Source organism: Ranitomeya imitator, chromosome 4 (genome assembly GCF_032444005.1).
Source record: "Ranitomeya imitator isolate aRanImi1 chromosome 4, aRanImi1.pri, whole genome shotgun sequence".
Taxonomy (NCBI): Eukaryota; Metazoa; Chordata; class Amphibia; order Anura; family Dendrobatidae; genus Ranitomeya; species Ranitomeya imitator.
The window spans coordinates 721,561,999-721,579,174 of record NC_091285.1 but is presented as its reverse complement, the minus strand read 5'-3'; the positions used below and the strand labels follow the sequence as shown (position 1 = coordinate 721,579,174).

The 17,176-nt window shown below is 47.5% G+C and overlaps 1 protein-coding gene across 2 annotated transcripts in view; it reads right to left on the bottom strand.

The window, feature by feature from the left end:
• Positions 1–17,176, bottom strand: part of LOC138677453 (cornifelin homolog) — a 50,335-nt gene that overhangs the window by 1,842 nt on the left and 31,317 nt on the right. For both annotated transcript variants that reach the window (XM_069767606.1, XM_069767607.1), the window contains exon 2: positions 571–689. In XM_069767606.1, the coding sequence (XP_069623707.1) occupies positions 571–682 (112 nt within the window). In that variant the 5' untranslated portion in view covers positions 683–689. The remainder of the gene's footprint in view (positions 1–570; positions 690–17,176) is intronic.

Genomic DNA, 17,176 nt, shown 5'->3' with positions numbered 1-17,176 from the left:
GCCCGGAGAGGAGACGCTGCACTTATTACCTTCCACTGTAGAATAATAGGGGGTTTGCGCCCTGGGGTAATGTATAGTCGCAGACATGACCAGTAGGAGACGCTCTGATAGTGAATGGCCCTGGTGCTGTAGAGGTCATTGTCCTGGGGGATGGAGACATGTTGAGGTGCAGACTGTGCACGCGGAGGATTTTTTTTGCTTATGGAGCAGATTCTCTTATACAATCCAGAAGAGACGACTCTCCATGTCCTGGAGGAAGGATGTAGGGTCAGAGGTTGGGAATTGTAAGGTCAGGGGGCAGTGTGGTCAGATATTGGGTGCTGTAGGGTCAAAGATTAAAGGGTTGCATGGTCAGGGGGCTGTGGGGTCAGATGTCGGGTGCTGTAGGGTCAGAGGTTGGGGGTTGCAGGGTCAGGGGGCTGTGGGGTCTGATGTCGGGTGCTGTAGAGTCAGGTTAAGGGTTGCAGGGTCAGAGGTTAGGGGGCTGTGGGGTCATATGTTGGGTGCTGTAGGGTGAGAGGTTAGGGGTTGCAGGGACAGAGGTCGGTTGCTGTGCGGTGTTGCACTCACATATTCCACAGTCATCGCAGCAGTCGCACAGGTCGCTGCCCCAGCGTGGGCTCTGTGATATGGTCACGGTCTGTGTGGTGATGACCCCCGGCTGAGAGATGACGGCCTCCATCTGTTACCTGGATAGATAATAATAATAATCTCTTTATTTTTGTATAGCGCTAACATATTCTGCAGTGCTTTACAGTTTGCACACATTATCATCGCTGTTCCCGATGGGGCTCACAGTCTAAATTCCCTATCAGTATGTGTTTGGAATGTGGGAGGAAACTGGAGAACCCGGAGGAAACCCACGCAAACACGGAGAGAACATGCAAACTCCTTGCAGATGTTGTCTTTGGTGGGATTCAAGGCTGCAGTGCTAACCACTGAGCCACCGTGCTGCCCTCAGGTGAACAGGGGTCAGACAAGAAGACTGTGACACCACAGACAGACCTGGTGTCCAAACATAGTTCACCTGACCATCACCAACACTTTATTAACCCCTTCACGGAGCCGCAGTGCATTAGTGATCCAGCGTGGGTCCCACACTCGGTAGGTGGGCACATGTAACCACTGAGACTGCCCGGCTGAGCAGAGACACCGGGTACGCTGCTCCCCTGTCATAATGATAAGAAAGAATCTATGAAAGAAAATACAGATCATCCAACCATGTGACATCAATTTCTAAACCTGCTGCAGTAACTCCTGTCCTGGTCACTAGGTGGCGTCACACTACTACTACGGTCACTGCTGGACGCCGGCAGTGTGTGGCAGATTAGCTTTAGATTGCTGAGACTTGTTGACCTTTCTTGTCCTCCTGTGTTTTGCTGCAGGGAGCTGGTATGTAATTTGCTCTCTGCTGGGAGCCATGGCCGACTCCTGTATACTCCCCAGCAGCCACTCTCTGGCTGCCGGTTATTGGATCAACTAGACCTGGTTACTCCGATCCTTTCTCTTTTTCCTGTTCCCCGAATGTAGCTTGTATTTGACCACCTGCTTGCCTCCTGATTGTGTCTTTGATGACCTTTATTGCCTCTGGTTTGCTCCACTGGCAAGCAATCCTTTTGTGGAAGTGATCTAGTGGACCTAGTTGTAAGACCAGATCCCTGTACAGAGAATAAAATGAGAAGTCGAATCCTCTGGAATCTGCCAAATGGAGTGGATTGTGCCAAGTCTGTCTGAGGCAGCAGACATTTGCTCATAGTAAAGACACTGAGATCCGATCCCAACAAATTGCCCAATACTAACTATTCTGTCCATTAGGGTAAAAGACGAGGTTAAAATTACTTTTGTCACTTTACTAAGCTGTAATGCTCTGATAGTGATGTCTAATGTAGTAATACCACCATCTGGTGACGTTAAATTGTATTGCAAGTTGTGTTTCTGTAAAGCTGTCAATTGCATTGTGGAAGAAACCAATGCATTTTGAGTAAGAAGATCCTAGTGAAGCAGTCATTTTGGAAGAAGCAGTCTAGCAGAACAGTTTGTGTAAAACTTTCTCTTGCATTACGTTACTAAAACTCGAATATCCTGAATACAGTATTTCAGGTGATGATACTCTCTCTATTATGTGGTATTGTGTATTCAGAACTGTTGTTACATCAGATGGTGATTGTTACTAGGTCGTGTTCACATGTTCCTTCTCTTTCTTGCTGTGTGATGTTGCTGTTAATTGTAAATGTCACTTATGTGATATTCTCATCTCTGGACTGATACCTGTAATTTGTATTCTTGTACTTTTACCACATACATTTTGGTTCTATACGGGGTGGACATGCCGCATGTGCAGCTGGTGCGACTGCACCGGGCCCGGATGTGAAGGGGGGCCCCTGCAGGCGTGCTAACACTGAGGACAATCTGGCCTGTTTATCCGGCCCCGAGGCTCTGGAGGACCCCTGGCTAGATTGCCCTCATATGTGGCAGGCAGGGAACAATCCATCCTGCTTAGTGGCCGTGCTTTCTGTCTGACACAGCAGCACGGCTGGATGACGTCAACATTCAGCGTGTTTCTGTGTCAGACAGAAAGCTGCTGACGACTAAGATGCTGCCGCTGCGGTGGAACGCGTCGAGAGGTAAGTGGTGCTGTGTGTGTGTGGTGGAGAGGGCAATGATGGGGTGATGGGGGAGAAATGATAGAGGTGATGAAAAGGGCAATGATAGGGGTGATGGGGAGAAAACAATGGTGGAGGTGGTGAAGAGGACAATGATGGAGGTGGTGAAGAGGGCAATGATGGAGGTGATAGGAAGAGAAATGATTGGGGTGGTGGAAAGGGCTATGATAGGGATGATGGGGGAGAACAATGATTGGGATGGTAGAGAAGGCATTGATGGAGGTGATGGAGAGGGCAATGATGTGTGTGGTGGAGAGGGCAATGGTGGGCCTGGAGGATAGGACAATGATGGGATGTGGGGGATTGGGATGGGAAGAAGGGGGACTTATAATGGACTTACGAACAGGGGGAGGTGGAGAATGACATTAGATATGGATGTAAAATGAATTGAGTGGTGGAGAAATATGCTAAGCCCCTGATAGTGTCCTCCCCCATCTCACAATTAATTGTGAAGCTATTGGGGACTTAAAATTTGTTGGGGATTGGGAGAGGAGGCGATAAGGTGCATAGGACCCTTTATAATTAACTGAAAGGTGGGAGAAGACGCTGTCAGAGACTTGTAATGAATTGGGAGATAGCGGAAGATGTTCAGCACCTGATGGCGTCTTCTCTCACCTCCAAATTCATTATGATGCTATCAAGGACTTATAATGAATGGGGGGCACAGGACAGGACCAAGGCTATGTGCACACGTTCAGGATTTGCAGGAGATAATTCTGCTTCATGTCCTAATGTGTTGGTAGGAAGAAAGTTACATAAAATAATTTTTCCCCCACATTTTTGCCATGTTTTTGTTACGTATTTTTCCCCATTAGTACGGGAGAAATATGCTTCAAGAATTGACGTTATGCAGATTTTAATCTGCTGTAAATCTCCAAGGAAAAAATAATCAGCGTGAGTGCAGCGCCCCAGAGACCTGGTCGTTGCAGTAATGTCGCTCTGCCACTACGGGGAGTGATGGTACGTCTGATGGCACTAAAGGAGTTCATCTGACCAGGTATCACCAGCACACATGACACTTCACACTCCGGCCACTAGGGGGAGCAAAAGGTTTTATTTATTAGGCCACTCCTCACACTGGTAGAACTAGGGGTTGGATAGGAAGTTGGAGAGAAGCTGACTGGGTTTTGCCCAGGCAACATCCCGTGGCAGGGGGTGTTGCGGGGGAGACTTCAGGGGAGTCCCTGTCAGGCGTGGGAACCTGGCAGAGACTTAGCAACAAGGACAGATCGTTACAGAGCCGCGCCTGCACTACCTTGCAACGGCATCTAAAGAAAGGACACGAAGCGAAGGATATTGTGGACAGTGAGAAACGAGATCAAGCACAATGGAGAGCCAGAAGGAGTCGTGCCCCAAGAACGGCAACATCCTACTGAGGCGCGTAGCCGGTGACCGGAACACCGAGGAAGTAACTGACTCTATGCCTTACTTCAAATACCGCAGGACAGTTAATTATAGGTTGGCTGTCTACCTTACATCACCTAAGCAGACATAGGGGGCACGCGTGGAGAGGGGCGTCTCTAGGGTCCCAGAATAGCTCCGAGCCTTCCCGTCAAACTGGTGCGTCCTAGCCATAACAAACTTGGGGGACGGAGAATAGAAAGAACGATAAAGAACGAGAACAGAAGTTGTGAGGACTATCCCGAATGCTCAGCAGGGAAGCACTACAACACACAGGCGCTAGTGGTAGGCAACGATTTCCACCTGCAAAGGGAACTCTGGATGTGCCTTCGGACCGGCCGGTCTCAGACAGCCCTGTTAACAGTGCTCTGGATTGAGGATCCTGAAACCTTCAGTAAAGAGGTAAAGAGACTGCAACCCTGTGTCCTCGTTATTGACTGCACCTCACACCATCACCACCTACACTACTGGGAAGCCCTGGGGACATACTTCACACTCACAGCAGCCCTGCCCTGCCTCAGGCTTTGTTTAATTATGCACCTGTGTCTCAGCCTGTCTCACTCTTCATCTGTGGCGCTGGATGGGCAGTGTGGAGGTTGGATCCGAAATGTCTGTCTGGACCTGGTCAACCTTTATCCTCGCTTGCCTACTCTGGCGCCATGGGGGTGACTCAGTAATGCTCCAGGTACAGCATGTTTTTAATGTGGTCTTGCTTTTAGTTCATTTAGGAGGCCTTTATGGCACAGCGAATATAAAAAACGTAGTGTAGGACTGCCCCAATATGAGATTGCCGTGAAGAGGCGGGGTGGCTCAAAGAATTGATCAATTGTTTGCTAAATGTCTCATTTTGAAAATACAGTTAGAAATTAATATGTGCATTTGCACTTTATGTATTGCGTCTTAACCTTAGGCTGCGCTGGCTTCTCCCCTTTTTTGCTCTCTCACCTGTGGGAAGGTATACCATCTAGATGCCATCACATCACCCCAGTGGGCCCCAAGCAGCGTCGGTCACCCTGACCGAATACCACAGGTGGCGTCACGAAACCTTAGCTGACTTTCATTATCTCTTTTATTGGACACCCCTTAGCAGGGTCACGGACCGGGTCCAGCCACCGTGACAGCCCCAGAACTGAGCCAGAGAGGACCGGTACCGAGTAACCCGCGGCCCTGCGTCTGGGGGCGCTCCATGTGCATGAGACTTCAGGGATCTCATTCACTTTCCTGTACTGTAAACTTTGCATATATTCCATGCACACATAGCCTTACAGGTAATTAGGGAGAGTCACAGAGTGAATAATTTATATTACTTGGAGTCGGAGATTATAGGCAATGGGGGGCACAGTGCTGATTATCACTTTATATGTTTAATGGTGCATGGCTAACAGTATATTAATGGCAGGGTACACATCTGTATGTGGGGGAGACACATGTCTGTATACAATATATGTGTCCTTGTTATTTTTAGGGCTGCGAAGATCATCGTGGCTGGGAGATGTCGACATGAAGGTCTGACCAGATGGAGAAGAAACAGGAGAAAGCGGCTCTAATCAGACGAGACGTCAGCGGTAAGTGCCTGGATGTAGATGTCACGATTCACGGGGAGGATACCTTTATCTTCCCCACCACTCACACCAATTTGTCATGGGCTGGGGTTGTTTGATTGCCCCTGGTTCTTTCTGAAGGGGATTTATCTATATCCCACTTCCGGTTTGGAACTTGCAGCTCTCTGGCACCCCCTTACCCTCAGGTTAGTCAGGGTACTGCACCTAGGGTAATAAATTGCCAGAAAGGCTGACTTACTTTATACTAGCTAAGAAGCACACTGCAGCGAGGGCGATATAACTACTCCCACTCAGGCGGGAACAATAATTATCAACGCCACCAGTAACTGCAAAAAGTCACAAACGCCCAGGACAAATCCACTGCCACCAGCTCTGATTGCTTAATTATTAACGGGTCCGGACCCGACCCAAATTAGTAACGTAGTTCACTTCAGAGGACGTGACCGTATGTTATAGAGCAAGGAGAGACAAGCTAGTAATTTTATATTTTACTCCAAAAAAAGGTAGGAAGTGTTTACAGAACTATGAAAAGATATTATAAAGACGACAAGTATCATATGCACAGTACAATTACAAATAAAATGGGATAAAAGTTGAAAAACACTTACATTTTGTTATGTCATCTTATCTCATGGCTGACCATGTGCTGTGGGGGAAGGGCAAGCATATATCCAGATGCATCACCCCTATATAGTAACTAGACCCTCGACCAAAGACACTGCAAGACTGATGTACCACTCAGTTATTTCCCAGCCCAAAACCAAAGCCCTCCCCCTGTGGTGACCTCACTCAGAGGCTGGATACTCCCGTCTTAGCATTATGAAAAACCATCATCCCACATATCTTGGCATAGGAACCTCATAGAAAGACAACACCCGTGTCGTTATGCTCAGTGTGCAATAGGGATTCGTTTAAGTATAAGCATGGGGTATTTGGGTGACCCAGTTCTGTAGTAATCCATTTCTCAATTGTGGTGATTCTGGAACCTAGAAAACTCACCGGCTGATAGTTCTACTGAAGCCCATGTCAAAAATGTATTTGTCCCACTTCTATCATTAATCGGTGCTATGATATTTACATTTGCAAAGACAAAGAAACCTGGGTTTTTTCCATGTGCTTCTACTTGTACTTTCACTTTGAAGCCATAAAAATTCCTCAGCGAAGTTGGCAGCTAGTCTCACATTACCACCATATAGCGGAGGGAGAGTGGCAGGCAGGGAAGCTGCAGCTGAGAGCTCTGTATGTGTAATGGAAGTAATAAGGACTCCTTCCTCTTTCCTGACAGTAGATATTATTCTATCTCCACTGTGTGACATGGAGTGATAATGTTATCTGTAAAATCCCTTATTCTAGTAACATAGTAACATAGTTAGTAAGGCCGAAAAAAGACATTTGTCCATCCAGTTCAGCCTATATTCCATCATAATAAATCCCCAGATCTATGTCCTTCTACAGAACCTAATAATTGTATGATACAATATTGTTCTGCTCCAGGAAGACATCCAGGCCTCTCTTGAACCCCTCGACTGAGTTCGCCATCACCACCTCCTCAGGCAAGCAATTCCAGATTCTCACTGCCCTAACAGTAAAGAATCCTCTTCTATGTTGGTGGAAAAACCTTCTCTCCTCCAGACGCAAAGAATGCCCCCTTGTGCCCGTCACCTTCCTTGGTATAAACAGATCCTCAGCGAGATATTTGTATTGTCCCCTTATATACTTATACATGGTTATTAGATCGCCCCTCAGTCGTCTTTTTTCTAGACTAAATAATCCTAATTTTGCTAATCTATCTGGGTATTGTAGTTCTCCCATCCCCTTTATTAATTTTGTTGCCCTCCTTTGTACTCTCTCTAGTTCCATTATATCCTTCCTGAGCACCGGTGCCCAAAACTGGACACAGTACTCCATGTGCGGTTTAACTAGGGATTTGTACAGAGGCAGTATAATGCTCTCATCATGTGTATCCAGACCTCTTTTAATGCACCCCATGATCCTGTTTGCCTTGGCAGCTGCTGCCTGGCACTGGCAGTGTACGGGGGCATATACAATGGAGCATCTTATGGGGCCATAAACCATAATGGAGCAGTGTACTGGGGCATATACCATGGAGCATCTTAATAATAATAATAATAATAATAATCTTTATTTTTATATAGCGCTAACATATTACGCAGCGCTTTACAGTTTTTCACACATTATCATCACTGTCCCCCGATGGGGCTCACAATCTAAAATCCCTATCAGTATGTCTTTGGAATGTGGGAGGAAACCGGAGTGCCCGGAGGAAACCCACGCAAACACGGAGAGAACATACAAACTCTTTCCAGATGTTGTACTGGGTGGGATTAGAACCCAGGACCCCAGCGCTGCAAGGCTGCTGTGCTATCCACTGCGCCACCGTGCCGCCCTATAAACCTTTATGGAACAGCGTATGGGGCATATACTATGGAGCATCTTATGAGGGCCATAAACCATAATGGAGCAGTGTACGGGGGCATATACCATGGAGCATCTTATGGGGGCCATAAACCTTTATGGAACAGCGTACGGGGCATACACTATGGAGCATTTTATGGGGGCCATAAACCTTTATGGAGCAGCGTATGGGGCATATGGATGGGAGCAGCAAATTAAAGAACGGTGGTGCAGGATGGGAGCAGCACATGACAGAACGGGGGTGCAGGATGGGAGCAGCACATGACAGAATAGGGCAGCACATGACAGAACGGGGGCGCAGGATGGGAGCAGCACATGACAGAATGGGGGCGCAGGATGGGTGCAGCACATGACAGGATGGGGACGCAGGATGGGAGCAGCACATGACAGAATGGGGACGCAGGATGGGAGCAGCACATGACAGAATGGGGGCGCAGGATGGGAGCATCATTTTCCAGTTCTTTATCTCAGTTGGGCCCAAGTTTTCCATGTGTCACTCGGGATAATGCGTGAGTGATCTCAGCTCCTCTCTTGTAGACGATTTTGTATTGAAATTTCGCCATCCGAGCCACCCAGTGCTGCTCCAGGGCTCCTAACTTCACATTTTCCAGATGAGCTAAAGGGTTCTTGTCTGTGTGTACCAGAACTTTGGAGCCAGCCAGGTATTCCGGCAAACTTCTCTGTAATGGCCCACACTAATGCCCACAGATCTAGTTTAAATGAGCTGTAGTTGTCAGGATTCCTTTAAGAGTCATGGAGAGACCGGCTTGGGTAGGCAATTACTCGTTCTTTTCCTTCTTGTATGTGAGACAGTATAGCATTGAATCCATGCAGGCTTCCATCAGCGTGGAGAATAAACGGTTGTGAGAAGTTGGCATAGGCTAGCACTGGTTATTCCGTCAAGGCGACCTTCAGATCCCTGAACGCTTTCTCCTTATGTTCTCCCCATAAAGTCTTCTATTCACCACACTGCATCCCCTTCACAAGCTCTAGCAGAGAGTTCACTATGTGGGTAAAGTTCTTCACGAAGCGCCGATAATGTCCAGTAAGCCCCAAGAAATCCCGTACATCCTTCATGGTCTGTGGAGTACGCCAGTCCTGTACTGCAGCAATCTTCTCTTGGGAGAGTCTCACCCCTTCAGTAGAAACGACATGTCCCAAGCACTCAATTTGGGTGTGAAATACAGTACAGACCAAAAATATGGACACACCTTCTCATTTAAAGATTTTCACACTGAAAGGCATCAAAACTATGAATTAACACATGTGGAATTATATACTTAACAAAAAAGTGTGAAACAACTGAAATTATGTCTTATATTCTAGGTTCATCAAAGTAGCCACCTTTTGCTTCGATGACTGCTTTGCACACTCTTGGCATTCTCTTGATGAGCTTCAAGAGGTAGTCACCGGGAATGGTCTTCCAACAATCTTGAAGGAGTTCCCAGAGATGCTTAGCACTTGTTGGCCCTTTTGCCTTCATTCTGCAGTCCAGCTCACCCCAAACCATCTCGATTGGGTTCAGGTCTGGTGACTGTGGAGGCCAGGTCATCTGGCGTAGCCCCCATCACTCTCCTTCTTGGTCAAATAGCCCTTACACAGCCTGGAGGTGTGTTTGGGGTCATTGTCCTGTTGAAAAATAAATGATGGTCCAACTAAACGCAAACCGGATGGAATAGCATGCCGTTGCAAGATGCTGTGGTAGCCATGCTGGTTCAGTATGCCTTCAATTTTGAATAAATCCCCAACAGTGTCACCAGCAAAGCACCCCCACACCATCACACCTCCTCCTCCATGCTTCACGGTGGGAACCAGGCATGTAGAGTCCATCCATTCACCTTTTCTGCCTCGCACAAAGACACGGTGGTTGGAACCAAAGATCTCAAATTTGGACTCATCAGACCAAAGCACAGATTTCCACTGGTCTAATGTCCATTCCTTGTGTTCTTTAGCCCAAACAAGTCTCTTCTGCTTGTTGCCTGTCCTTAGCAGTGGTTTCCTAGCAGCTATTTTACCATGAAGGCCTGCTGCACAAAGTCTCCTCTTAACAGTTGTTGTAGAGATGTGTCTGCTGCTAGAAATCTGTGTGGCATTGACCTGGTCTCTAATCTGAGCTGCTGTTAATCTGCGATTTCTGAGGCTGGTGACTCGGATAAACTTATCCTCAGAAGCAGAGGTGACTCTTGGTCTTCCTTTCCTGGGGCGGTCCTCATGTGAGCCAGTTTCTTTACAGCGCTTGATGGTTTTTGCCACTGCACTTGGGGACACTTTCCCCGATTTTCCCGATTTTTTTCGGACTGACCTTCATTTCTTAAAGTTATGATGGCCACTCGTTTTTATTTCCTTAGCTGCTTTTTTCTTGCCATAATACAAATTCTAACAGTCTATTCAGTAGGACTATCAGCTGTGTATCCACCAGACTTCTGCACAACACAACTGATGGTCCCAACCCCATTTATAAGGCATGAAATCCCACTTATTAAACCTGACAGGGCACACCTGGGAAGTGAAAACCATTCCTGGTGACTACCTCTTAGTAACATAGTAACATAGTTAGTAAGGCCGAAAAAAGACATTTGTCCATCCAGTTCAGCCTATATTCCATCATAATAAATCCCCAGATCTACGTCCTTCTACAGAACCTAATAATTGTATGATACAATATTGTTCTGCTCCAGGAAGACATCCAGGCCTCTCTTGAACCCCTCGACTGAGTTCACCATCACCACCTCCTCAGGCAAGCAATTCCAGATTCTCACTGCCCTAACAGTAAAGAATCCTCTTCTATGTTGGTGGAAAAACCTTCTCTCCTCCAGACGCAAAGAATGCCCCCTTGTGCCCGTCACCTTCCTTGGTATAAACAGATCCTCAGCGAGATATTTGTATTGTCCCCTTATATACTTATACATGGTTATTAGATCGCCCCTCAGTCGTCTTTTTTCTAGACTAAATAATCCTAATTTTGCTAATCTATCTGGGTATTGTAGTTCTCCCATCCCCTTTATTAATTTTGTTGCCCTCCTTTGTACTCTCTCTAGTTCCATTATATCCTTCCTGAGCACCGGTGCCCAAAACTGGACACAGTACTCCATGTGCGGTCTAACTAGGGATTTGTACAGAGGCAGTATAATGCTCTCATCATGTGTATCCAGACCTCTTTTAATGCACCCCATGATCCTGTTTGCCTTGGCAGCTGCTGCCTGGCACTGGCTGCTCCAGGTAAGTTTATCATTAACTAGGATCTCCAAGTCCTTCTCCCTGTCAGATTTACCCAGTGGTTTCCCGTTCAGTGTGTAATGGTGATATTGATTCCTTCTTCCCATGTGTATAACCTTACATTTATCATTGTTAAACCTCATCTGCCACCTTTCAGCCCAAGTTTCCAACTTATCCAGATCCATCTGTAGCAGAATACTATCTTCTCTTGTATTAACTGCTTTACATAGTTTTGTATCATCTGCAAATATCGATATTTTACTGTGTAAACCTTCTACCAGATCATTAATGAATATGTTGAAGAGAACAGGTCCCAATACTGACCCCTGCGGTACCCCACTGGTCACAGCGACCCAGTTAGAGACTATACCATTTATAACCACCCTCTGCTTTCTATCACTAAGCCAGTTACTAACCCATTTACACACATTTTCCCCCAGACCAAGCATTCTCATTTTGTGTACCAACCTCTTGTGCGGCACGGTATCAAACGCTTTGGAAAAATCGAGATATACCACGTCCACTGACTCACCGTGGTCCAGTCTATAGCTTACCTCTTCATAAAAACTGATTAGATTGGTTTGACAGGAGCGATTTCTCATAAACCCATGCTGATATGGAGTTAAACAGTTATTCTCATTGAGATAATCCAGAATAACATCCCTCAGAAACCCTTCAAATATTTTACCAACAATAGAGGTTAGACTTACTGGCCTATAATTTCCAGGTTCACTTTTAGAGCCCTTTTTGAATATTGGCACCACATTTGCTATGCGCCAGTCCTGCGGAACAGACCCTGTCGCTATAGAGTCCCTAAAAATAAGAAATAATGGTTTATCTATTACATTACTTAGTTCTCTTAGTACTCGTGGGTGTATGCCATCCGGACCCGGAGATTTATCTATTTTAATCTTATTTAGCCGGTTTCGCACCTCTTCTTGGGTTAAATTGGTGACCCTTAATATAGGGTTTTCATTGTTTCTTGGGATTTCACCTAGCATTTCATTTTCCACCGTGAATACCGTGGAGAAGAAGGTGTTTAATATGTTAGCTTTTTCCTCGTCATCTACAACCATTCTTTCCTCACTATTTTTTAAGGGGCCTACATTTTCAGTTTTTATTCTTTTACTATTGATATAGTTGAAGAACAGTTTGGGATTAGTTTTACTCTCCTTAGCAATGTGCTTCTCTGTTTCCTTTTTGGCAGCTTTAAGCTCATCAAGAGAATGCCAAGAGTGTGCAAAGCAGTCATCAAAGCAAAAGGTGGCTACTTTGAAGAACCTAGAATATAAGACATAATTTCAGTTGCGTCACACTTTTTGTTAAGTATATAATTCCACATGTGTTAATTCATAGTTTTGATGCCTTCAGTGTGAATGTACAATTTTCTTAGTCATGAAAATACAGAAAAATCTTTAAATGAGAATGTGTGTCCAAACTTTTGGTCTGTACTGTAGATGACACTTCTGTGGCTTCACTTTCAAACCGTGTCTTTGAAGACGGCTGAACACCTGTTCCAATTTTTGGAGATGTTCCTTGAACGAGGCAGCATATACGCTGATATCGTCCAAATAGATTAGCGTGGACTTGAAGTTCAAGTCACCTAAACACCTTTCCATCAATTGTTGAAATGTCCAAGGTGCATTGGCCAGGCCAAACAGCATTCGGTTGAATTCGTATAGACCCATGGGGAGTATAAAGGCTGTCTTGGCTTGGTTCTGCTCTGATATCGCCACTTGCCAATAGCCACTGGCCAGATCCAACGATGAGAAGTATTTCTCGCTTCCCAGGGCAGATAAAGACTCTTCAATCCTTGGTAACAGATAGGAATCTAGCATAGTGCAGGCATTGAATTTGCGGTAGTCCACACAAAAGTTCCATCTTTTTTTTGCACCAGTACGATGGGAACAGCCCACCACGGGCTCTGACTCTCTCGGAGAACCCCATTCTGTAGCATCTGGGTCAGCATTCCTTTCACCTCTTGGTGCATCTGCGGCAGAATTTGGCAGTACCGTTTTGTTATGGGTGTGGTGTTTCCAGTCAGAATCTTGTGTGTGATTGCTGTAGTGCAGCCGAAGTCGTCCTCATGGCGTGCTAACACATCCTGATATCGCCCTAACAAAGCTTCCACCTGCTGGACTTGTGGCGTAAGTTCTGTCAGTTCGGCCTGCATTTGTTCTAGCATGCGGCGTCCTTCCCACAGGTGCTGTGGCTCTAGTGTTAATGATGTATCCACAGAAACGGTCCAAGGATCTCCCTGTTTTACTGTCAACCGCATGGCCTGTGGCAATATTAGTTCTTCCGCATGCCCAAGATTTGTGCTACTTCACTTCTGGGTGGGAGCGTGATATTGCTTTCTCCCAAATTAGTACAATGCCCTGGGACCGTCCCGTCATGTACAGTGGCAACCAGGAGCCCTGGAGGTAGTTGCTCCACAATGGCTGGCTCTATTTGTATCTCGACTCCTTCCAGAGGTGTACCAGCCTAGACGGGCAGGGTAAGCACGGTCTGTCCCAGTGGCAAGACAAGACGAGCGGAGGCTGGAACAATCACCCAACATCTTTCCGCCACTGGAAGTCTCTTAAGGTACCTTCACACTCAGCAACGCTGCAGCGATACCGACAACGATGTCGATCGCTGCAGCGTCGCTGTTTGGTCGCTGGAGAGCTGTCACACAGACAGCTCTCCAGCGACCAACGATCCCGAGGTCCCCGGGTAACCAGGGTAAACATCGGGTTACTAAGCGCAGGGCCGCGCTTAGTAACCCGATGTTTACCCTGGTTACCATCGTAAAAGTAAAAAAAACAAACACTACATACTTACCTACCGCTGTCTGTCCCACTCAGCTTCTCTGCACTCCTCCTGTACTGTCTGTGTGAGCACAGCGGCCGGAAAGCAGAGCGGTGACGTCACCGCTCTGCTTTCCGGCTGACCGACGCTCACAGCCAGCGCAGGAGGAGTGCAGAGAAGCAGAGCGCCGGGGACAGACAGCGGTAGGTAAGTATGTAGTGTTTTTTTTTTTTTTACTTTTACGCTGGTAACCAGGGTAAACATCGGGTTACTAAGCACGGCCCTGCGCTTAGTAACCCGATGTTTACCCTGGTTACCAGTGAAGACATCGCTGGATCGGTGTCACACACGCCGATCCAGCGATGTCTGCAGGGAGATCCAGCGACGAAATAAAGTTCTGGACTTTCCTCAGCGACCAACGATCTCCCAGCAGGGGCCTGATCGTTGGTCGCTGTCACACAGAACGATTTCCTTAACGATATCGTTGCTACGTCACAAAAAGCAACGATATCGTTAATGATATCGTTATGTGTGAAGGTACCTTTAGGCTTGAGCCACACAGATTAGCTGTTCAAACACTCTCCTTTGGGGAGTTTGAGGGCTCTACGGTTTCATGAACACATTTGGGGAATCGTTAATGAGGAGACTTCCAAATTCTTTCAGTATGTTCATTCCCAGAGGGACAGCGTGTCCTGCGTCTCCAGCGGTCAGGACCATTCCCTACCTAGATCTTTACCGCAGACAGTTATTTGCATCCAGACTACCCATACGACCGGGATGGGCATGTGATTGGCAGCCATCAACTTTATTACTGGACCCCATTCAGGCCGCATAGCCTCTGGAAAGTTAGACGGGTAGTGTGGCGAGCACTCTTGCTGAGATCCAAGGTGCTGGTGAAGTGGGATGGCAATCCCCTTAATAGAGTAATGTTCAATCACCACACACTCTTGATAGATTCTTGTGAAGAGTTTATTATGCAGATGTAGATGCAGCGATAACACAATAAATGAATAAGGAATTGATGCAGGGATAGAGAAAATTGGTGAGGTGACAAGAACAGAACGTTTCGACCCTCATAGGGTCTTATTTGAGTGGACGGTCTGACAGCCGTGTGTTATGCTGACCGGGGTCGGTGAGAACTGCTGTTTGTGGGAAACCTTCGAGGAGAAGAGGGTTCTGGGAACCTGTGTGGCCGGCACCAACAGGTAACGGGCAGGAGTCCGTGTGATACTGACCGGGGTCAGTGAGAAACTGTGTTTAGGCTGTAAAGCCGAGTGTGCGACGGACAGGAGTCCGTGTTATTCTGACCGGGGTCAGTGAGAAACTGTGTTTAGGCTGTAAAGCCGGGTGTGTGACGGACTGACTGGGGTCAGTGAGAGACTGTGTTTAGGCTGTAAAGCCGGGTGTGTGACGGACAGGAGTCCGTGTGATACTGACCGGGGTCAGTGAGAGACTGTGTTTAGGCTGTAAAGCCGAGTGTGCGACGGACAGGAGTCCGTGTTATTCTGACCGGGGTCAGTGAGAGACTGTGTTTAGGCTGTAAAGCCGAGTGTGCGACGGACTGACCGGGGTCAGTGAGAGACTGTGTTTAGGCTGTAAAGCCGGGTGTGTGATGGACAGGAGTCCGTGTTATTCTGACCGGGGTCAGTGAGAAACTGTGTTTAGGCTGTAAAGCCGAGTGTGTGACGGACAGGAGTCCGTGTTATTCTGACCGGGGTCAGTGAGAGACTGTGTTTAGGCTGTAAAGCCGGGTGTGTGACGGACTGACCGGGGTCAGTGAGAAACTGTGTTTAGGCTGTAAAGCCGAGTGTGCGACGGACAGGAGTCCGTGTTATTCTGACCGGGGTCAGTGAGAAACTGTGTTTAGGCTGTAAAGCCGGGTGTGTGACGGACTGACTGGGGTCAGTGAGAGACTGTGTTTAGGCTGTAAAGCCGGGTGTGTGACGGACTGACCGGGGTCAGTGAGAGACTGTGTTTAGGCTGTAAAGCCGAGTGTGCGACGGACAGGAGTCCGTGTTATTCTGACCGGGGTCAGTGAGAAACTGTGTTTAGGCTGTAAAGCGGAGTGTGCGACGGACAGGAGTCCGTGTTATTCTGACCGGGGTCAGTGAGAGACTGTGTTTAGGCTGTAAAGCCGGGTGTGTGATGGACAGGAGTCCGTGTTATTCTGACCGGGGTCAGTGAGAAACTGTGTTTAGGCTGTAAAGCCGAGTGTGCGACGGACAGGAGTCCGTGTTATTCTGACCGGGGTCAGTGAGAAACTGTGTTTAGGCTGTAAAGCCGAGTGTGCGACGGACAGGAGTCCGTGTTATTCTGACCGGGGTCAGTGAGAGACTGTGTTTAGGCTGTAAAGCCGAGTGTGCGACGGACAGGAGTCCGTGTTATTCTGACCGGGGTCAGTGAGAAACTGTGTTTAGGCTGTAAAGCCGAGTGTGCGACGGACAGGAGTCCGTGTTATTCTGACCGGGGTCAGTGAGAGACTGTGTTTAGGCTGTAAAGCCGAGTGTGCGACGGACTGACCGGGGTCAGTGAGAGACTGTGTTTAGGCTGTAAAGCCGGGTGTGTGACGGACAGGAGTCCGTGTTATGCTGACCGGGGTCAGTGAGAGACTGTGTTTTTTTTCAGGTGTTTGCTGTGGACTGGCGGATCCATGAAGTTTTTTTTTTTCTTTCTCTCTGGTTTAACTTGCTGTGGCTCGGCGGGGCCACGAACACTGAAGATGTCTGGCGGTAACTCGGTGGGGTTACGAAGGTAGTCAGCATCCTCACCATAGAGTCGTCTGGAGGTCCGCAAAGCCATCAGGAGGTTTGCAGATTCGTGCAGAGCAATTGCACCAAGAGTTTCTGCAGCAGGAGCTGAGTATCAACCGCAGGAGCCTTGCTGTGAGGAACTGTTAGGGCCTGAGAGTGCCGTGGGGGAGTCCACAGGGTGTACCCCAGAGTGGGGTGGTGTCACTAAAGGGGGTGGAATCTCAAAACAGAGCGGTGACCCCAAATAATTATGGTTAGCCAAAAAGGGGCTGCATCACAAAAGTGGTAGTTGCCCAGAAGGGAGTGGAGTCCCTAAATGGGGTGGTGGCCCTAAAGGAGAGAATGGCCCACAAGGAGG